This window comes from Euprymna scolopes, chromosome 10 (assembly GCF_053919585.1).
Source record: "Euprymna scolopes isolate OS-2025 chromosome 10, ASM5391958v1, whole genome shotgun sequence".
In the NCBI taxonomy this organism is placed as follows: domain Eukaryota; kingdom Metazoa; phylum Mollusca; class Cephalopoda; order Sepiida; family Sepiolidae; genus Euprymna; species Euprymna scolopes.
This window is the reverse complement of record NC_136491.1, coordinates 117,481,205-117,506,797: the sequence shown is the minus strand read 5'-3', so window position 1 is coordinate 117,506,797 and position 25,593 is coordinate 117,481,205. Positions and strand designations below refer to the sequence as shown.

General features: G+C 32.0%; 1 protein-coding gene across 1 annotated transcript in view; it reads right to left on the bottom strand.

Annotated features, from left to right (window-relative positions):
• Positions 1-24,194, bottom strand: part of LOC145286235 (neuropeptides capa receptor-like) — a 277,814-nt gene extending 253,620 nt beyond the window's left edge. Inside the window, exon 1 of the mRNA XM_080135055.1 lies at positions 23,526-24,194. Within this exon, the coding sequence (XP_079991181.1) occupies positions 23,526-23,931 (406 nt within the window). The 5' untranslated portion in view covers positions 23,932-24,194. The remainder of the gene's footprint in view (positions 1-23,525) is intronic.
• Positions 24,195-25,593: the final 1,399 nt, after the last annotated feature.

The following is a 25,593-nucleotide window of genomic DNA, read 5'->3' as shown; positions in this document are numbered from 1 at the left end:
TGGTGAGGGCCCCAGCTTGCAGGCCTTAGGGAGTGTAGAGCCACCCTTTAATGCCATTGCTCCTAGGTCCACTCTGACCCGGAGTGGTAGCACCTATTAGGGTCCCAACTATGTGTTAAATAGAATACGACTTAAAAAACAAATATACTATATTAAAAAAATCGTTCTTCAAAATCACCAGATTCGGCATTAAATAACCTGCCGTAAAACAAAACAACCAACCAACCAACCAACCGATATTTTCAAGATTGTTAACAGACAAAAAAAAAAAACAAAAAAACTAAGCTGGATCAGTACAATGCACACTCCCTTCTTGTATTTTTCTTTTTGTCCTTTTCTAATCTTTTTCGGCCCTGTCGGTGGGGCATTAGAATACACCGACTGTCCCCCTGCAGAGGGTAAAAGTCCCTCAATGGGGGTCCTGGATATGACCTTAAACTATATCAAGTGGTGAGGTCCCAGCTTGCGGGCTTTGGAGACTGGAGCCACCCTTTAATTACTATTGCTCCCAGGTCCACTCTGACCCGGAGTGGTAGTACCTGTTAGGGTTCCAACTATGGGTTGAATAAAAACCGACTTGAAAACAACAAATATATTCTACTAAAAAAATTTTCTTCAAAATCTTTGGATTCGGCATTAAATAACCCGAAAAGGGTTGATATGTCGTAAAACAAAAACACCCAACCAACCAACCAACCAATTTTTTTCAACGCATTAAACCTCTCTTATATAAAAGATATTTTTATTTAATCTAAGGGCAATGACGTTAAAAACTTTTTTATCTAATGTATTTCATTTCGTTTTCACTGGTCGCCATGTTTGTTTTTGCACGCGCGTGCATTCAATTTTTGCGCGTTTATACATTGATTCTGTATACTCACTATTCCATAACTAGCTATAACATATACTGACCCAACGGGTTACGAGTAGTTATATATTATTTATTATTTAGATATAAGATTCATCATCGAACGCTTTTTTTTTAATATTTAATGATTTTTGAAACTAATACAACCACTTGCTATACAGCTGAAATAGTTAAACATGACGTTGGTTTATCGGAAACAATCTAAAGCACCCACAAATAGAACTGATGATGGCAAACCTTTCCGTTACCAACCTGTCAATATTAACTAGTATAGACGCCCCAGGCGACCTATGATAAACTTATCTACTTTCACGAAAGAAGAGTTTATATTAATAAAGTAATGAAGATAAGCAAGACTATCCAGCTTTGCCCAGTATAACATATTTCTATTAAAAATTTTATCCTTTTACCTCACTCCATCCGTCTTTCTATCTTTCTCTCTTTCTTCCTCCCGTTTCTCAATCCTCTCTTTCCCTTCCGAGCAGCCTTTCCGCTCTAACCCGACATACAAACAGACAACTCTTCTTTATATAAGATATTCATTTGGAAATGAGTCATTATTTTCTTTCTAAATTAATAGACCCCAATAGTGAAATACCGACCTATCCTGACGAAACTTGACCCTGTTGACCTCCATCGAATTAGTAATTATTTCTTTAATTTTAGATATTCATATGGGGCAACGCAGGGGAAACAATACCAATATTACAGGTCTTTGTTTAGTAATGTTTACCTTTTAATTGAATATACAAACATATAAACATATACACATACAACTGTATTTTCTATAATAGATAGACTCGTAGAATCGAACTAAATAATACTCTATACAAAGTCAAAGGCTAGAGTCCCTGTAAGTTGACGTAAGACGACTTCGTACGAGTTAGAATTGCGTGCGCGTCGTAAAATTTCAAATCGTGGTCGAATCACGTGACATACGAATCGAATTAGACCATTGATAAATGTCTAGTTAGTTGATAGGATTATTTATTACGAGATTCACCGTAAATGGAACTTCTAACTCAATCAATCATGGCTAATTATTTAAACTAAAATAATAATAATAATAATAATAATAATAATAATAATAATAATAATAATAATAAATGATCAAGAAAAGAAACATAAATCAAGTATCAAACTATCGTACTTGACGTTCCCTGAACTTTCATCCCAAGATATAGAAAAGAAATTTCAATTACGATAAAATATCAGGTGATAACGGATATATTACGGATAGATAAACCGTGTGTAAAATCGTAATGCTCATTAAAGAAAGGGAGGGAGAGAGATTTTGTTAATAAAAACGGAGTGCACCAAAAAATAAAACGAAAAACATTACAAAAAATGAGCATAGAAAACAAAACAAAACACGCTCAATTATAAATAATTGAAAAAAAAATACAAAAAAAAAACAAACAAACAAAAAACAAAAAAAACAAACAAGAAACTGAATAAAGATAAAAGTAAGAGCCCCCGTCTCCTAAAATTTAGCTTATCCGATGTTTCTGGGGGTTTAAGTTTTAATCCTCAGTCCGGGCAATACTATAACAATAATATGTATTTATCATAAAGAATGCAGGAGCCACTAAAGTGGTATGAGAGGAATGTGTTCGTCGCACGCGATTAAACATGGTATGAATGTCTCCATATAGTCTCTGAAACCAGTGGTATTCATAGGACTGGTTGATTCCACTTAGTTCTCAAATAGGGGTGATTTGTACCCCACAACACTTACAAATACCGGTCTTCATATAGCTGGAACTGGCTGATGTAATCGCCATATCTGTTGCAAGTGCGAGTACTTTCCAAATCTTTCTTAACTCATCGTCAGGTCTAGATTAATTGGCTTTGAACAATTTACATACTTTTTTTAATAACGTATTTATTTATTTAATTGGCTAATTATTTTAATAACTTTACAGACATTTCAGGATGTTACTTTTGTTTACAATTATAAATGTACTTTATTTCCATTCTTTTACAATGTGATGCCAAATTCTCCTAACTCATATTATATCTTAAAATCGTAAACGCACATTAGCTCTCATTGGCGAGGTTCTCGCCAAACGGACAACTCTGTAACTAAATTCAAAATTCTACGACAACATTATTCAATGTCCGTCGAGTTATCTTCTCAATTATCTTCCTCTTTCTCTGTTCTTTTGTTCTGTAAACTGACCTTTCCAGATACCACAATTGCATCATCTTTGACGCTTTCCAAAATTAGGCCAGTGTTTTCCATTGTTCTTGGAGAATTATTGCTTGTTTTTTTTTGTTCTAGTGAATTCTCGATCTGTCAAATATTTACTATTTGTTTACAAAACTATTTTATCCGCAAATATCTCTTAAATGTGCAAACTTGCATTTGTCTAGATAACCAAATCTATTTTTCATTACCGTAACGATACCAATCTTTTATATATATATATATATATATATACATATATATATATATATATATATATATATACTTCATTTACTCACATAAAATTTATATACGAAAGTATAAATTTAGGCGTAAACTTTAAGTATTTACTTCAAAAGTGCTCAATGCGTAGGTAGAGCTAGTTAGTAAGTTATATATATATATATTTTATAACTTACTATATATATAAATATATATATATATATGTATATATATATATATATGTGTGTGTGTGTGTGTGTGTGTGTGTTTTGTAAAATAATTTAAATTCACGAAAATGCTTCTAATTCTAAAAAACCGTTTTGGTCAAATGTTTTCTTTTTTTTTTTTAATTTTATCAGATTAGGACAGCTGTCGATCGCAATAAACTTATTGAGTCGCTTTATTGCTGAGTAACCTGGAAATGCGTTAATTTAGTCACTGATCAGTTGTTTAAAACCATCAAAATTTGAGGACGATATTAAAAAAACAACAACTGCACAATAGTGTATAATCAAAACATTATGTCGGGACTGCATGTATAGTTCGTTTGTTTCTCTTTCATTCTTTTCTTTTTCCTTGAAGATAGCAGTAACAGTTGGAGTAGAGTTTTTTTTCTTTTCTATTTTCTAGTCGTCGGCAGGAATTATAACCCTTAAACTGATGATTGCGTAAGCGTTAAATACTAGTGAATGTAGGTATAAAGAATAATTGGTAGATGGACAAAAATCGGAGGCCTGCAATATAAATGCTGGAGTCCCTCAGGGGTCAATTCTGGCCCCAACTCTCTTCCTGATCTACATCAATGACCTCCCTAAACACATACTAAAATCATTCGTTGACATCTATGCTGATGACAGGACCATCTACGGCAACACATCAAAGGCTGTAAATGAAAATGCTTTCTCTGATTCTCTCTCCTCTGATCTCGAGCGCGTGGTTCAGTGGAGGAAGATGTGGCTGGTTACCTTTAATGCATCCAAAACCAAACTCCTATCCTTACATCATCAACGCTCTGATCCCCATCTTGCATCAATTGTGATGGATGGCTCTCGTCTGTGTGAGGCCCCGGGTTTTGACAAGCTTCTGGGTTTGACCCTTACTCCTGATCTGAAATGGAACACGTACATCAAGTCTGTTGCCAAGGTCGCTGGAAAGATGGTGGAATCCTTCTAGCGCTCCAGAAGATATCTCACTACTGATGCAATTCTCTATCTATATAAAAGCCAAGTACGTCCAAGGATGGAATACAAAATAAACTTTGGGGCCTAGTGGGGGATGCCCTTTTCTCTACTCTGCAACCTCTCTCCGACAGAAGAGACGTTACGAGCCTATCCTTGTTTTATCGTTATTTCCATGGCAGGTGCTCATCTGAACTCCAATCTCTGGTCCTCCCTCGCCAATCTTTCACGAAAAACACCCGTCTAGCTGAATCCACTGTGAAAAATTTTCCCCACTCTATATCTGTGCCTATATCAAAACGCGGATTCCATGAACAAAGCTTCTTTCTTAGAACTGCACGCCTGTGGAACTCTGTTCCGTCTGCCTGCTTCCCACCTGACTACAACTTGGATGTGTTCAAGTCCAACGTAAACAAATTCCTAATGAACCGCCCCCTTAAGTAAACACTTCATCAAATCTCCACACTAACGTAATGTACTTGCAATAACCCTTATCCCTGAGTGGCTTCCGGGCCTTGATAAGTGGTGACCACTGTGTAAAAAAAAAAGTATTCTTACATCTATAACCCTTTTCGAATGTTCACATTTCTTTTCACATCTATTTGCTAAGCGCTTATATGTCGCATCTCAAAGAGTTCACGGTCAGTATTAAAACGCTGAGAATCATTTTTTAAACCTGACCGTTGTCTGGTCAACGCGTATATATCCTCTTATATAATCACCATTTTATTGTATATTTTTTTACGCTTTACAATTGTTTTAATCCTAATGCTTACTCTCCTTAGAAATTCATTTAATTCATTCATTTAAATTTTCAATTCACAACGAATTGAAAAACGTATGACTGCAAAACAATCTTTTAAATAACTATTTCCATTGAAATTAGATGAAAATGACATTGGTATTAATGATAGAGAAAGAAAAATAGCTCGACTAAAAATATATATATAGTTTTTTTTTACACAAAAATCACTACTTATCAAGGCCCGGAGGCCATTCGAGGATAAGGATTAATGGGTATACATTAGTCAATGTGAATATAGTGCTTTTAACATAGGTAGCTGAATGTTTGTAAGTTGGATTACATAGGGGACGGTTCATCAAGAACTTCTTTACATTGGACTTGAAGACAATCAGATTGTAGTCAGCTGGGAAGCAGGCCAACGGAAGAGAGTTCCACTGGCGTGCAGTTCTAAGAAAGAAGCTCCGCGTATGGAATCTACATTTACGTTTAGGCACAGATAAAGAGTGTGGGAAACTATTGGTAGTGGTTCTGGATAGACGAGTGTTTTTCGTGAAAGTTTGGCGAGGGGCGCATAGATTGAAGCTCAGACGAGCACCTGCCATGGAAATAACGATAAAACAGAGGCAGGCTCGCAACATCTTTTCTATGGGAAAGAAGTTGTATGGAATGAGTTTACCAACATCTTAGATGCAATCCATAAAATGAAAACACGTGTCAAATTAAACAGAAAATAATATCTACATTCATATGAGCAACTTCGTGTTTTGATAAGCAACGAGGGATAGTTCATTGTTTAATAAAATGAGGTGTAAATACTTTCTGTACAACAATACAAAAGCAAATTGAATTAAGGAAGAAACGTGAATAGCTTCAGTGGAAATCATTTAGAAATTAACTTGGCACATTATGGATTAAAGCGATCGGCTGAGCAGGGTGTGATACGCAAGCATCATAATTACAAGGTGAAGTCTTGAAGGCTTGTTTGACTCTGGATTTTACCCTATCGAAAGTTTTAATACGCATAAAGTTGGAAAGTTTTTTTTTGTTTTTTTTTTACATAGGCATCACCACATTATCAAGGCCGAGAGGCCACTCAAGGATAAGGGTTGAAGAGTGTACAGTAGAAATTGGACAATATAGTAATCATTAGTAATATTAGTGAGTGGAAAATAATATAATAAGTAATATTAGTGGTGGAAAATAATCTTCGTCTAGCTGAGATTGATTTCCCGGTACGAGATATATCAAAGGATCGGCATTTAATTAACTTCTTTTTCTGAAAAAAAGGAGATAATGCATGGGAGAATAGCTTCTTAGGTTCGAAACGAATGATACCTGATCCTAAGGAAAAAATAATCGTTGATGTTGACAGACTCAAGCCAGGGCTAATTTTGGCTGGTATGAACACTGCGATAACCTTTTACATCACGTATTATTTTATCATTTTTACGTTTTATAAACTTTTGTTGATATTTAAAAGAACAGCGAGAGCTGCTCGAGATAAATGAACAATCTTTGTATAATTCTGCTTCGATCTCCGATTTTTATATTATTATTCTTACGAGGTGCCTTAAATAGGTTTCAACACTTAAAATTTCAACATTTAAAATTGTCGTAGACTCTTAAAACTTCAGTATGTTATTGCTATACATCTTATGAGATGATATAGAACAATTTTAATAATTTCAGGTTCAAATGAACAGCAACATATAATGAAGATGCGAAAGATTTGCACGAAGTTTGTTCCCAGGTTGTTCAGAGATCAGCAAGAACGATGCTGTCATGACAACAGAGAGACGGTCGAGCTGATCAAATCACGTACCACGGTTCCAGATGCTTAGGTGATCTGCAATGAAAGCTGATCTAGTGCTATAACTTAGAGGCCAAGAGACAGGGTGGAAGCATGCTGGCTCTCCCAGAGTAAATCTACTCAGAAACTTATGATGATTCCTTTTTGGACAATGTGGACATGATTTACATGCACTGAGTTGCCATAGAACAGATAGTCAACAAAAATACTATGTTAAGATTTCAAAGAAGACGTGTATGTCCCTTGTGAAGTTTAATAAATGGCATAAATATACATTCATATTTTAATATTTAGCTCTACTCGCGTATTAAGCTCTGCTGATGTAAATACTAAAAATGTATACATAATATATCACCTTAAAATCATAATTGTATACACGGAATAATATAATATAATATAATATAATATAATATAATATAATATATATATATATATATATATATATATATATATTATAAACCTACATGCATAACTGCACACATATACATATATAGTCAGCAAAATACATGTTTTACTGTTTCTACGGCTCATCAATGTAGCTGCTTCTAGCGACAAATCTTCCTAGTCATATTCTGCGATCATTTGTCGATATCTATGCAGACGATACAACCATTTTTGGCAGCACCTCAAAGAATATTGATGATCAAAATCTTTTGAACTCCTTTGCTCTGTTTCTCGGCTGCAACGTTGAGAAGAAGCGACAAGAAAAGTATGCTTTTATAAAGAAAATCCTCACAAAGAAAAAGTCAGTCAGTCGGTCAGAGAGAGAGCGAGGCAGGTTCCAATTTCTTCAACGTCCGACAATCGCCTAACCACGCACTAGCTCATGCGCCTTTCTAAATGTCAAAACGCAGTAATAATTTATCAGCAAAAGCTGATTCGTGGGTGTGACGGTGTGTAAATGGGTGTAACGTTGGAATAATAGCTGCTCGGGTGAGATATAATCTCTGGTGCACTCCTGTAAAACATTCGCAACAAGAACTCGCCTGACTACAAACGAGCAAAGAACTTTCTTTTCTCTCTCTCTCTTAAAAACGCCCCCACACACGCACTCTGTCTGTCTATGTGTGTGTATGTGTCTCTCTCTCTCTCTCTCTCTCTCTCTCTCTCTATATATATATATATATATATATATATATATATATATATATATATTAAAGCACGTCTGATTGAACACAGAGTTATTCTTTTTCCCGATTTTTTTTAGATATCTTTCCCGTTCGCCGAGCGGTCTTTTCTTTTAAATTTCAGCTGGCATGTATAAAATAACGCCCAAAAGTTGTTGTTCAGCCATATATTTCTCAAGCGCTTTCAGATGCATCGAGAGAAAGCGCTTGAGAAGTATATGGCTGAACAACAACTTTTGGGCGCCATTTTATACATATGCCAGCTGAAACAATAAAGACCGCTCGGCGAATTGAAAAGATATCCCAAAAAATCGGAAAAAAGAATAAGTCTGTCGTGTCCAATCAGACGTGCTTGAATAATTACTTGCTGCAAATATATATATATATATATATATATATATATATATATATATATATATATATATATATATATACACACATCAGTAAAATAATGCCTGGATTATGTCTAAATTTTGTTATTGGGCAAGTCGTATTTTGCTCTGTAGAGTCATGAATTTAACAGTTCTCCTGCTTTTAAATCAGCGAAACGGTTACATCGAAAACAGCTGATAATCCTCGTGTTTCATTTAACAATTTAAGTTAAGGTTTCTTGTTTTTTCGATGCTATATATTTGAATCTTATTTTGTAATTGTGAATTTTAGTGCCGATATGTTGAAATTAGTACGCCTAGTAATTATAACTGCATTTATTTCATTTATTTTATTATATATATATATCTTTAAAAATATCAACGCTTCTTTAGATTATATATATATATATATATATATATATATAAATATATATATATATAAATATATATATATATATATATATATATATATATATATATATATATATTGTTATTGTTGTTATTTTTCAAGCGATACATACGGTTAATATTGGCTCCGCCTCGGAGCTCATTTTTTTTTTTATTTACTTAGAAAGTCGCCCTTTTTATTTGGACGTATATGACATTTTTATTTATTTATTATTTTTAAAACATATATATATATATATATATATATATATATATATATATATATATATATATATATATATATATACGGCCGAAACGTTGTGACTATAACAACTAAGATGAGGATGTCAGTCCGACAATCTCAATATATATATATATATATATATATATATATATATATATATATATATATATATAAACACTTCATTTACTCACATAAATTAATGTACGAAAGTATAAATTTATGCGTAAACTTTAAGTATTTACTTCAACAGTGCTCAATACGTAGGTAGAGCTATATATGCGGTTGTGTGTGTGTGTGCGCGTGTGTGTGCGCGTGTGTGTGTGTGTGTGCATGCATGCTCATATGTGTACTATAAAAAAAGACGGTGCTCCGTGTATAAATACATTGTTCGCTTTAAGTTTAATGTTATTTAATACTTGTTGAGCCACCCCATTTAGAGTAATTTAATGTCATCTAGTGTTTCAAATATGTGGTGTTCATTATCCAACCAACAATCTCTTAAACTCTTTTTCTTGCCTGGTCTCTAGATCTTAGAAATATAGTAGATATAGTAGTACTTATGGTAAAATCTTTCAAGCCTCGTATTCTCGAGACCATTATTTACCTGGGCACTTTGCCATATAAATGTAGTCAGTGATATAACTATATTTATTAGCATTATAATCAAAATGAAGAGTGCACATCTTTTTATAAATTAATTATACCTATATTACCACTCAAAACAAGTTATTGGCATTTAAATATGAGAAAACAACATAGCATTGTAAAATAGTATACGTATAGTAGAGACGAACAATCTAAAAACTGTCATTTCATTGCTTATTAACATAACTGTTTTTTAAAGAGTCCATAATAAATTGATGTTTAGTGCTATTCATTTATACTTTTATTGTCTTATGTTTTCTATATATGTGCAATAGTTTCGTCGATATTAATAATGATTTAATACACATTGTGCAACTTACTAAACACTTCTGTACATAAAACTAACATCCTTGACTAGAATTCTTACCAGGAGATATAACCAAGAAGGGGGGGTGGAGAGAGAGGGAGAGAGAGAGCGAGAGAATGACTAGTAAGCTAACTGGCTGTCTTTCATTTTCACTTGGTCTCTCACGACCCATTTCTCTCTCTCTTCATCTCTCCCGTTAACGACGCTGTATTCTTTTCTTTTATTGTATTTCAAAATTAAATATTTGTTTTTAAACATTAATTTCATCAGTAGTAAAGACGTTATGATGGAGAGACTAGATACCAAACTTTGAAAGATTTATTGCACAAAATATAAAAAAATATATATACTGAACAAATCAGGCACAAGGTCATTAAAAATTGCGGGGATAATGAATGTCGTTGGTTATCCTGGATCTCAAACACTAAAAATTGTCTAGCCTAACTAGAAATATCGTAGTCACCACAATACCACATTCACTTCATGAGCTGTCTTACTTAATATAAATCCAAATTGAAAAAGTATTATTGAATTATTTACAGTAATAAATTTCATTAGCGAGGAAATGGCGAATAAATAAGAAACTATAAAAAATGGTTAGTAAGGCCCTTCCAACCCTTTCTAAATAATAAACCACCCAATGTTTTTAGGTTTGCCGTAAAGAAGCATGCCATTCTCTAAGTAGGAGTGTGATCTAAGTGTGGGTAAAAAGAAAGAAAGGAAATTTAGGAGTTAATAAACTCTTTCCAAGATACGTGCCTATTGGGGATAATGGTCAAGGATGCAAAAAAAATCAAACTTGGGAGTGGAAATCCTGGAAGGGGGAGCACATTCACTCTACTAGCTAAGAGCCTAGAAGCTTAAAAACTTACTCAAAGGGCTGGGTTAGAGAAGACCTTGAACCGGGTGCTCCATGCTTATGCGGGGAAACCGTACTCGTATTTGGCTCCTCTTCTCAAACACGCTTCCCACTCTTATCCACCATCTTTCAAACTCCGGGGAATGTAATATTTTTCTATCACATGTGATCTTGACCTTCACCTGGTGCTTGAGGAGCACGATCCGATCCTGATCAGCAAAAGATTCAATTCATCGGTCCACTCTTAAGCACGACGCTCATTCCATAATCCGTGCTATAGCCAAGATTGCGAGAAACACTATCCGTCTCTGCCTGTTCCGCGGCGGGCCGACGTTATCGATAATGTAAGAAATATTTAGCGGGTGAGGATGTTCGAGATCGATACGAGCCCCCACCTCGTTGGCATACCCTCAGTGCCGTTGAATTTCGGGGTATTCAAAGAAAGCATGCTTGATCGTTTCGTCTTTAAATAAACTACAGCGGGACAAACGGATGTCGCCATTATGTTGGCACTGTATTGCATGGCATCGAGGGGCAATACGTTGCGAGCAAGTCGCCAGGTGCCCAACTCCATTCAGAGCAGATCTTCTCCTTCGACCATCCCAGGAACCCACAGTGCGCGTCATCATCAATCCTCCCCTGACTAATTCCCTGTATATTTCCTTTCTGGAAAGCCGTGAAAGGCCACTGGACCGAGGAAGTATGTTTCAGAGTGGCTCGGCACTGCTGAAGAACTACGTGTCGCTCTTCGGCCTACGCCTAGCCTTGACCAAGTGGTCGAAGATGAGGTCTGGAAAGTTATGATAAGGAACTATAAAAGATAAAAATTTTATAACTTGGAGCTTTTACACGAAAAAAAAATCCTGATTTAATCTATTATTTTATAATCGTTTTATACATGCGGTAATGGTTCTTTTGTTAAGGACTGTCTTCTCGGGAATTACTTCCTGTTTTTGAGTGGAGCGCAATGTAATATGTTCTCTTTTTCAATGATACCATACTCACAGGCTTTACCTTCTCTTTTTATGGGTAGGCCATCCTAGGTAATGCCTCCTATATTTGCGTGGGGAAAGGTAATTTCTTTGCAAGTATCATTATACACCCTACCAGGCACTATCTTCTCCTTTGCAAAGTAGTGTAGTATATGTTAGTGTTATCATACTCTTAGTTATTACCTACTATTTGTCTGGGCAGGAGCTGCTAAAAACAGCCTATCCTGCCTTGACAGAGTACAAAATAGACTTCGTGGCTTAATGGGGGATGCCCTTTTCTCTACCCTGCAACCTCTCTCCCACAGAAGAGACGTTGCGAACCTATCCTTGTTTTATCGTTATTTCCATGGCAGGTGCTCGTCTGAACTCCAATCTCTGCCCCCCCCTCGCCAATCTTTCACGAAAAACACCCGTCTAGCTGAATCCACTGTGAAAGATTTCCCCCACTCTTTATCTGTGCCTAAATCAAAACACGGATTCCATGAACAAAGCTTCTTTCTTAGAACTGCACGCCTGTAGAACTCTGTTCCGTCTGCCTGCTTCCCACCTGACTACAACTTGGATGTGTTCAACTCCAACGTTAACAAATTCCTAATGTAATTAAGTAAACACTTCATCAAATCTCCACACTAACGTAATGTACTTGCAATAACCCTTATCCCTGAGTGGCTTCCGGGTCTTGATAAGTGGTGACCACTGTGTAAAAAAAAAGAGCTAGCGTTTTTTCATCCTTATATCTTCTCAGCCTACCAAAAATACAAAAATATGCAACCAACAAGAGCACATATTACACACACACACACGCGTGCGCCCACACACACACGCGCGCGCACACACACACATATATATTTTTGTGGAAATAATTTATTTTCAATTATATTTCACCTTTTATTTATACCAATCCTTATTTAAGGAGTTCAATGCAATTACAAAGAATATAACAAATAAATGACAAAAGTCTATATTCCAAATTTCATGATGTTGACCATCTTACAATTTATCCCATCAAGTATATTTGACATGCACACTTCTTGACGGCGACTGCTTTTGTAGCACAAAATCATTCATTTGATTATCATATCAATCAATGAATCTATTTTGCCCTTAACTTCACAGATGAAATAGCAACTATCAATCAATTAAAATAAAATCAAATCAATTAAAATAAAATAAAATGCATTTGTGCATGACTGCAAAATCAGAAAATTAGAGGAAAATTACAATTGACCTTTTATTATTTCTTTTATTACGCCATTTTTCTTTATTTCTTTTAATAGATTGATAGTTGCTATTTCTTCTGAGGAGTTAAGGGCAGAATAGATTCATTAATTGATATAATAATAAAATCAATGATTTCCGAAAAAATTGTTGTAAAGAATTGTAAATGTGAACGTACTTGAAAAAAATATATCGTAAGATTGGTCAGCATTATAAAATTTGAAATATAAACTTTTGCCATTTAATTGTTACATTAGTGACCTGACAAGTCACAAGGGAGACAACCCGAGCAGCAAAACTGAAGCTTGTTTGCAGAACATTATATATAAAAATGTAAGCAAATTTGGGCATATCTTATTAATCTAAAAATATAGGTTCTTTTTAACCAATTGTCATAAAATTTTAAACAAAGAATAATATTGTAATCTTCGAAAGCCTGAAAATTTTGATGTAGTTTCGTCGCATAGAACCAAAGATATTAGCATTTCAATAATCAATTTGGCTACGAGTATATCTATATATCTATAAAAGTGAACGTGTCTGTCTGTCTGTCTACTGTCTGTCTGTGTGCCTGTCTGTCTGTCTGTGTACATTTCTCTACGCAATAACCCTGTCAATTTTTAGTCTATAGACTCGAAATTTGAAATACCGGGTACTGAGATTTGGGAAAATCGATGTGACGGGTGTCAGCCAGAAATTTGGCTGTTAAGGGGTCAAATTTAAACGATTTGACCTTTAAGAACTCTACCAAACTCCTCCGACAATTTTGGGTCTAGACACTTGAAATTTTAGATATAGGTTCCTTGAACCTGGATCTAACTTAATAAAGTGATTTGAGCCCGAAACTATAAATTTTAAGGGGTCATAATAGGGGTCAAAGTTTTAAAAAATTAACCATTTTTTTTGTTTTTTTGCACAGCATACACCTCCGAACACCCGAGCAATGCTGGGCACCCCTGCTAGTATATCTATAATATAAAGCTGAATGTCTCTGTGTGCATGTGTGTGTGCGTGTGTGTCTATGTCTGGTCACGAATAGGCTCTTATATGGTTGACTATTATAGAAAACTAATCACATATAATGATAGAAGATGTATCGAGACACAGGAATGGTATGTTTGATCTGCCAGAACGGTGGTTCATTAAAATTGTGGGGTCTGCATTCGCGCCTGGTCCACAAAGTATGGAAATAAAAAAATTAAAAATTAAAAAAAAAGTTTACAAGTGTTTTTGATATTGATGTACATGTACGTTCGCGCCTGACCTCATAGAATGGAAATATGTCACAAAGTTTAACAAGGTTTTTTAATATATATCCACAGAATATTGTGACAAGTGTTTCAGTGTGAACAGGTATGGTATAATAAATTATGGGGTTTATCTATTTTATTCTTACTTTCATTATATTTTGCTTTGGTTTTAATACCCCCAAATTCGAAGCTATCTCTTTACAACCCTTCCTTTTCATAACCTATCATACTTTCATAAACCAGAGTCCATTTCCTGTAGGTTGTTTTTGAACCCAGTCAACGACGGGTACTTTTACTAGTATATATATATATATATATATATATATATATATATATATATATATATATATATATATATATATACTTATGTTTTACTATAATAATTAAATACCTACAGACACTAGCGTTTCATCCTTTCGGGAATCTTCAGTGCAGGGTGTCACGATTAATACCAGTCGAACGATTTGAACCCCGCAACACGAGACATCTCTGGCTCGATTACCGAAGACCTAATCAATTCGGCTACCATTAACCGCGTGAAATAACGTTGAATTTAAACATTTTAATTTTAAATGTTCATTTACATGAGTCAGACAGTGATCTAATCGTTATACGATGATCTATGCATAAGAGCTAAATTGACCGACTTTAATTCAACTGAAAGTTGTTATTTCAGATCATTTGAAACCATAGCAGCAAGTTTTAGTCTCCTCCCCATCAAAACGTTTTGGGTATATATATATATATATATATATATATATATATATATATATATATATATATATATATATATATATATATATATATATATATGTAGTAAGTTGTGAAAATGTATATGACAACTTCCTGTGCTTAATTGCCAGATATATTTTCATAATTTATTCTCAAACTCTTCTCCACTGAAAGTGCTCAACGATAAGAAACTAATTTCTTAAAAGGGCTGCCATAATTATTTTTTACTATAATAATTAAATACCTACAGACACTAGTGTTTCACCCTTTCGGGATTTCGGTCACTGTTAAAGCAAATATTAAAAACAGATACATGAAATATGTCTCCTCATTAAGGTTTATTAATGAAATAACAATAATTATAACAACGGCGATGTAAATAAATCAGTTGTATATTAACATTATAATTTTTTTTTTCTGTAGAAATATATTTTCTTATAATATATACCAATCCTTATTTAAGAAGCTCAATGTAATTACAGATCAATATAGTGAATAAATGACAAAAACTATATTCCAAAATTCATGATGTTGACCATCTTATAATTTATTCCTTTAATTCCGTTGATATTTACAGTATCTGTTTCGTAGCGCAAAACCAATCACTTAATAATTATATAAATCAGTGAATCTATTATCCCCGTAACTCATAAAAAAAATTGATGGATTGATTGTTGCTATTTCTTCTGAAAAGTTAATGGCATAATCGATTCACTGATTGACATAATAATAAAGTGATTGATTTTGCGCTACGAAACAGATACTGCCAAGAATTGTAAATATCAAATGAATTGAAGGAATAAATTATAAAATGGTAAACATCATGAATTTTGGAATATATTTTTTGTCATTTATTCACTATATATATATATATATATATATATATATATATATATATAATGCCTTTATTTACTCACATAAAATTAATACACGAAAGTATAAATTTATGCGTAAACTTTATCTATTTACTTCAAAAGTGCTCAATACGTAGGTAGAGATAGTTAGTAATTTATAAAATATTTATGGCGATTAAGCTACACTGAATATTCGGCGAAGCCTGAGGAATCCTAGAGTGGATGAAACGCGGAATATTCAGTGTAGCTTAATCGCCATATATATTTTATAAATTATATATATATATATATATATATATATATATATATATATATATATATATATATATATATATATATATATATTTGACCTCTCAACCAATTTTTGGTCTAAACATTTGAAATTTTACATAAAGTGTATTTAGACATAAGGCAAATTTTTCAATCGTGTTTTGGACGAAACCTTTTCTACAAATGAATCAAAGTTAAAAAAACGATTTGGCGTTTGCGGTCTCTAGCAAACTATTCAGCAACATTTGAAATTTTACATAAAGTGTATTCAGACATGCAGCAAGCTTTTTAATCAGTTATTGGCAAAAGTTTGGCTGCGAAGAGGTCAAAGTTGAAAGAGTTGACCTTTGTAGACTCTACCACACTCCTCCGCTAATTTTGGGTCTAAACACTTGAAAATTTAGATGTAGGTTACCTGGACGTGATACGATCTTTTTAATATATATATATATATATATATATATATATATATATATATATATATATATATATAAATTTAAAGGAGATTAGAAGAATAGTCTAAAGAGCTGAGTGTATTTTAATGTAACAGTGAAATTACTAGTTTAATTAAAATACAGGAAATAGAAAGAGCTCGTTGTAATTTAGATATATAATAAGCTCGATAGTTAAATGTCCTAGAGCTAATTCAATATTAAGTAATGTGATTTATAATTTAAAATTTAAAAATCAAATTTTTATTAAATTAAAAATCAGTTTCATAAGAAGGAACAACAAAATCAATTACCTGTACGATCGTTTCGGAAAACAATGCTTTTTATTGTGGTATACATCAAGTTATGTAGAATAATTATATATAGTTTTTTGGTAAGCAAGGTCTCCTCATCAGCAAATTTAGGAGGGTTTTCATTGAATTTAAAAGACACCATAAATAAACCTAGCATTAAAAGTAAGGCAGATGAATCTGAAAAATTGAAATAAAAGGTCTGGATTTAAAATTTATAAGAAAATTAATATGGGTTAGAGATAGAAATAAGTAGAGAAAAATATATATTTTTGAATTTACATAATAAATTTGCTTTAAAAATATATAGAGATATTTACCTTTTAATTTTTCTTTTTTTGAAATCACTATAATGAGGCCCTTAAAAACTCTGGATATAATTCACAAATTAAATTCATAAATGAAAATGATAGAAACATAAACTGCATTGAAAATAAACCTATTAAGAGCGTAATAACATATAATATGGCAATGTCTTCCCGTATACGAGTTAAGAAAAATAACCAAGAGACAAAAAAAGATGAAACCAAACTGCAAATATTAGATAATAATACAAATAAACAGCAAACCAAAACCCGTAAACGTAATAATAGACACAAGGAGATCCTATGGTTCAACCCCCCATATTCCAAAAACCTAGAAACAAACATAGCCAGAGAATTTTTTAAAATATTAGATAAGAACTTTAAAGCCTCCCATAGATATAATAAAATTTTCAATAAGAACACAATTAAAGTCTCTTACTCTACTATGCCTAACCTTCATCAGAAAATAATTAGCTCTAACAATAAAAAAATTAATAAACTACAAAATACAACTATACAAAATACATCGGACTGTAACTGTAGAAGAAAAAATAAATGTCCCCTACAAGGCTCATGTAAAATTAAAAATGTTATCTATAGCTGCACAGTATCAAAAACTCCAAATCTACATGAACCTATTAACAGCCATAACTCAACTACCAGATTAAATAATAACACCAACTTAAATCAATCTACCGATCCAGTACTAATCAACCCACCACATAATAACCCAACAATAGACCTAACGGAAAATAATCACAACAATCAAGAGGTAATATATATTGGTTCCGCATCTGGCCTAATAAAACATAGAATTTCAACGCACAAACATTCTTTTAAAAATAACTCTCTGTCAAACCAAACTACTCTATCCAACTATATTTGGCAACTAAAAAACAGCAATATTTCTTTCAACTTAAAATGGCAAATAATTGAGACTTGCAAATCATATAAACCAGGAGATAAATTTTGTGCACTATGTACAAAAGAGACCCTAAAAATTTTAAAATATGAAGATATAAAAAGTACAACCAAACTATTAAATTCAAGACAGGAGCTTCTGACATGTAGTCATAAACGTTGGTTTAAATTTAATAAATATAAACCACCTTAAATCATTAAAAATTACTTATTAGTAAAAATAAATTACAATTATTATTATTATTTTTTTAATAAATTAAGTTAGACTAATTACCTCCCTTAGACCCGTAAAATAAATAATAAATAAAGTCAAGAACACATGACAATTATCTCCCCTTAAAACTTGTAATAAAAATATTCTCTCTATATATAAACCGTAGCGTCTTTAAATCAAAAATACGCTAACGGAAACAATTTATTGCACGAGCGTCCCCCGTTTTAAAATTCATCATTCAATAAGATAAAAAGCTATAGCAAACATCTAAATGACTACTTTAACCACAGTTCCTGATTTCAAAAAAAGAAAAATTAAAAGGTAAATATCTCTATATATTTTTAAAGCAAATTTATTATGTAAATTCAAAAATATATATTTTTCTCTACTTATTTCTATCTCTAACCCATATTAATTTTCTTATAAATTTTAAATCCAGACCTTTTATTTCAATTTTTCAGATTCATCTGCCTTACTTTTAATGCTAGGTTTATTTATGGTGTCTTTTAAATTCAATAAAAACCCTCCTAAATTTGCTGATGAGGAGACCTTGCTTACCAAAAAACTATATATAATTATTCTACATAACTTGATGTATACCACAATAAAAAGCATTGTTTTCCGAAACGATCGTACAGATATATGATTTTGTTGTTGTTCCTTCTTATGAAACTGATTTTTAATTTAATTAAAATTTGATTTTTAAATTTTAAATTATAAATCACATTACTTAATATATATATATATATATATATATATCAATATATGTATATATATATATATATATATATATATATATATATACAAACATGTATATATATAAAATATATACAATATATATATATAATGTAAATATTTACACCCACATATACAATCACACACACACACATATATATAAAATGCATATGTTTATACATGCCTATGAATATATATACATGTAAATATACATGTAAATATATATATATATATATATATATATACTTGTTTATTGTTATATAAACATGCTCACATCCCGCTGCTACAAATAGCCACTTGTTTCAATCAAACAACAGATATCATCAGGCAGCGACTTGACTATTCAAAAGTTCAATGAATAATGGATTTTTATTTTAGGTAGGAACTCTTTAGAAGTTGGAGTTAAAAAACTTAAAACACAGGACTTTAATTAAATAAAAAAGTAAAAAGGGAGAGGCAATTTAAATAAAGTTAAAAGATTACAATGGGGAGAGAGTGATTGAGAAAAGAAAAAAGGAATAGAGACAGAAATAGAGAAAGAAAATATAGAGAAAACAAAATAGAGAGAAAAAGAATAGAGAAAATATATACATATATATATATACATATATATATATATATATATATATATATATATATATATGATATGGAGAAGAAAAGAAAAAAGAAATAAATGGTTATAATAAAGAGAATAAGAACTAGAAGGAAAAGGAGAGAATAATGAGATCTAGTTAAATAGAGAAAGAGAGAAAGTAAGAATTTGACAGTATATAGAAAAAGAAAAAGAAAAAAATCTGCGTGTCAACCAATTTATGAACAATTATACAATTCAGTAATGAAACATATTATTACAAAAACAAACAGAAGATACAATCCAAGCGTCAGAAATGAACGTGTCAAAAAAGGCAGTGAATGTATTCGGCTAGCATATTTATCCTCTTACATACGTCCACGAGTAAAATCAACGCAATTCAAACATACGTCTACCATTAATTAGGCCCTTTATGCTAAATGATATAAGTTTAAAGTTTTCGCGTTTTTATTAGATAAATATATGAATAAAAGAAAAAAATAATGATAAAACAATATTAAAATTATTATTAATAACAATAAACATAATAGTAATTATAATAATAATAATAATAATAATAATAATAATAATAATAATAATAATAATAATAATAATAATAAAAACAGAATAAAATTAATATTTATTATCTTTTTAATATAACATATTTAGCCATAAGAGGGGATTAAATAAATTAAATAGGTCCAATAATTATAAATAAAAAACTACTAATATTTATGTATATAAAAAGAATACAATACAAATATATATATATACACACACACACATATATATATATCCAAATATACACACACATACACACACATATATATACATATATATATATATACATATACATGCACATAAGTAAAGGTGTAACTATACTATTAAGTTGGAAGTTTAAGCTATTTAAGTATAGATATAAAGTCATATTAAATCACAAAAAAATACATTCAATACCAGATTACTAATAACGCAGATACAAGTACACTTACCTATAAATATATTCAGGCAAAAGAAGTAATTAAATCAACGAAATACTCAAAAATAGCGACGCACAGGTAGGTAGTACCCAAATTAAAAATGATAAGATACATATGTATATACTCACAGAGAACCAACCGACATACTAATAAGCATATATATACATATATATATATATATATATATATATATATATATATATATACATACATACATATATATATATAATCTTATGTATACACATACATACAAAAAATACACAAATATATGCACACAATCATATACTGATAAACAACAACGCACACACAAATATATATACTCACACATAAATATGTATAATTTACATAAATTATATATATAGAAATACATAAGAATACAAATAATTTGGCAAGGGTACAGATAGATGCATACACACATAGAAACATACAAATGGATTGAATAAACATGGGAGGGTATACCAAATAATATAGAAATATATAAATCTAAGTACACACGGTCATAAAATAAATACATAGACACATACATATACACATAGACACACAGGTATATAAGATATATGATAAACAACAACGCACACACATATATATATATACTCACACATAAATATGTATAATTTACATAAATTATATATATAGAAATACATAAGAATACAAATAATTTGGCAAGGGTACAGATAGATGCATACACACATAGAAACATACAAATGGATTGAATAAACATGGGAGGGTATACCAAATAATATAGAAATATATAGATCTAAGTACACACGGTCATAAAATAAATACATAGACACATACATATACACATAGACACACAGGTATATAAGATAGGAGAAGTAAAGAATGAAATCAGGAGAGGAGAAAGTATATTAATAGAATTTTAATAAATTATAGAAATCAGTGACAATTTTTAATTTATTTAAATTTTATATCTAAACTAAATTACTTAAAAGATGGGTTTTATAATGTTTGCAATTAATTGAATTTTCGTGCTTCTTATTTAATAATTTATCTCTTTCTCTAAAAGTAAGTATAAATAATTTCTCATAAAGACATAGGTAGCAAGGCGAGTTTAAAGATGAACAGGTTTTCGCTTTCTTTAAAATTTTCCAATTTACTATTGGGGAGTAACCTTGCTCTACTAGTTCATTGTAATATTTAGACAAGGAAGTTCTATTTTTGTATTCATTATTTTCAAAAGAGCACTTGTGACCGGTAAATCTTTCTTTAAAATTGTTATTTGTCATTCCTATGTAATATTTTTTTTCATTCGGATTTTCCTTAGTAGAAATAGTTGCTTGGTACACTACAGAAGTAATTTGACAATTTCCTTTAAGAGGGCATTTTGATTTAATTCTACAGTTACAACTTTCGGTAGCAATGGGTGTGCTATTTTTGTTTAATATTTTGTTATTATGTTTTTTAATTATTTTTTCAAGGTTTTCATTACAGCTATAACTAAGTTTTATTGTATTTTTATTGAAAATTTTATGTAGTATGTTATTAATAGGGAAGTGCTTTTTAATTATGTTTAAGAATGTCATTCCTAGATTTGTTTTAAGTTTCAGATTAAAAGGGGGATTGTACCACAAGATTTTTCTCTTACGGTTTCTATTTGTATTTGTGTTTGGGTGTGTTGGTTCTATGAACTCAATTTGGGTGTTTTTGCATCCACTATCCTTAAGGGCCCTGTTATAGAAATATTTATGTTTATTAAATGTTTCAAGATTGGAAGTATTGTCACTGATTCTTTTACTAATGGATTTGGGGATATGCCTAATGATAGATTTTGGGTGATTTGATAGGGGGTGTACATAAATTGGCTATCGATTATTGGTACATATCAAAATATTCCGATATAAAGCCTATCTAAGAACAATTACAGACACATAAAGTAAATTGGTGTGAAACGCTATAAAAATCACCCCAGCCGTTTTCGAGTCCATAGCGGAGGAACTCACACACACACATACACAGATAAAGTTTCATATATATATATATATATATATATATATATATATATATATATATATATATATATAGTAAGTTATGAAAATATATATGGCATTTAAGCTACACAGAATATTCCGCGTTTCATCCACGCTAGGATTCATAAGGCTTATGCCGCGTTTCCTCCACGCTAGATGAAACGCGGAATATTCTGTGTAGCTTAATTGCCATATATATTTTTATAACTTACTACCTAGCTCTATTTATGTATTGAGCACTGTTGAAATAAATACTTAAAGTTTACGCATAAAATAATACTTTCGTATATTAATTTATGTGATTAAATGAAGTAATTATACTTATATATATATATATATATATATATATATATACTTAATTTACTCACATAAAATTAATATACGAAAGTATAGATTTATGCGTAAACTTTAAGTATTTACTTCAAAAGTGTTCAAAAGTGTAGGTAGAGCTAGTTAGCAATTTATAAAATATATATGGCGATTAAGCTACACTGAATATTCCGCGTTTCATCCACTCTAGGACTCTTCAGGCTTATACGCATAAGCCTGAAGAGTCCTAGAGTAGATTAAACGCGGAATATTCAGTGTAGCTTAATCGCCATATATATTTTATAAATTGCTATCTATCTATCTATCTATCTATCTATATATATATATATATATGTATATATATATTATAATTTATATATTTATTTTATTATTTTATTTATTTTTAGTAGTAGTAGCAGATAGTAGTAGTACTACTAGTAGTAGGATGCTTTTTTATTGTCATTAATGTTATTAATGCTCAATATGTACTTACCGAATATCAGGGTAGTCAGGTCGGATACAGCCAAACTGAAAAGGTAGAAATTCGTTGCTGTGTGCATTGCCTTGTTCTTATAGATCACAATGCAAGTACATATGTTTCCCATGAGGCCCGTTGACAGGATGAATGCATAGACAGATGACAGAGCCCACGCCTTCGCCGGACTCAGGAAACGTGGTCCGTAGGAACGGGCCACATATTCGGCCTCGTCGAAATATGTGCTATTTCCGAATTCATCGCTACCGTTGCTGTTGCTGTTGCTGTAACCAATGTCCTGATTGGTTTTGTTGTCGTTGTTGGTAAAGTTTATGAAAGCCGTGTTTCCCGGTTGTTGCGTCAGCGTGGAGACGTCGATGGACCCCGTCAGCAAGGACGCAGCGATGGCTGCGCTTACCTGCATAACTGACGAGGGATTGTTTACTCGGAACTTCCTGTTTTTTTTTTAAGTTTCTGATTATACGTCGCTTATTATACCTGTCTTATTGCTACCATTGCATTTGGCTATGTAGCCGCAGCATAAAAGGAAATAGAAAGAAAGCAAGGAAGATAAACTAATGGTCGTTCAAAGCAGCGGAAAGTCGTCGTAGGACGAAGATGTTGACAGTAGCGAAGAAAGCTGTTGTTCGTTGTAGCAGCGTCGGTGACAGTATAACAGGTGAATATGGCCACGATAAGAAAGTGAAGATGCTCTAGTGGAAGCAGAAGAAGTGGGAGGATAAGGATGAGGATGCAACGATATCGGATGCGGATGCTGGAGAAAGGGAGGATGAATCAACGAATGGATATTAGAAAGAAGAGAATAAAGAAAGGAAAAACGAGCGCGAATCTTGGAGATGAACAAAAGTTCGGGAATTTTAAACAAAAAACAATAAGAAAAAGATGAAACGCTGCTATGTTTTATCAATATATGATGCAGAGATTTTCGTGTGTCTGTCTGTCTATATTGCCAGTCTCCAGTCAAAATATTTGGCATATTAGCAATCAGCAGAATTTTGCGTATGTTTTGTCCTGGTTTTAAATGATTAAATGTATTTCCTTAGTGAAAATTCTCCAAAATCAAGGGGCCGCATATTGGGAATAAAACCTGATTTCTATATATGAGATAAATTATAGTAAATAAAAGAGGAGAAATAAAAGTTACATATAACTTTATTATATCAGCAGATCAATAAGGAAAGAATAAGATAGAGAAAAAAGTTTTAGGCCATGGCATTTCGAAGCTAAATACTTCTCATGACCAATTGGGTTATGTTTCATTTAATCGCTATACCAGGTACCTAACAAGCCTTTTACTCCAATGGTTTCTTCCCCAGAACTGCGGGTCTTTGGAACTCTCTTCCGGGATTCTGCTTTCCCAACTGCAATGATATGCAGAAGTTCAAGTGTAATGTTAACAAACATCTTTCTACTCATCTCCCTTCATAATGACCCCGCTAATTAAGTCCCTAATTGTAGCCCCCTGCTTCAAAGTGGCACTGTGCCTTGTTTGGGGTGAAAATTGAAAAAAAAACAAAACAAAAAAAACCATAAGTTTGTAGATTTTTTGTACACGCATTTAACACTGTTGTAGACTCTTGACAATGCAGTATGTTATTGCTATACATGTTATGATATGACTGGCCAATTTTTATGATTTCAGGTTTAAATGAACAGATACAGCAGGAATTGGAATACACCCTACTAAAGCCTGATTATCACAGCTGGTGAATTTAAAAAATGCCTCAGAAACGTATGAAATGCTTCAGTCTGCTTTTGGACCAGCTTGCATGAATCGAGCATCAGATTTTAGGTGGCATAAGAGATTCAAGGACTGCAGAGCGTGTGTGAAGGATGATGGGGGCGTGGAAGGAGTAGGGAAGTCAGAAGACCAGAGTTGATTGGCCAAATAAAGCACTTCAATCATTCGTTATGTGTCTATAGTTTTACCGATGGTGTCAGTGATGGAACTGTGTACATACTTCTTCGCGAAGATTGAAATAAACATGGGAAGGGGGCGTAAAGAGAAAAGAATTATTGAATATTTATGCAATATTTGAAACCAAATTGCTAAATATGAGTAAAT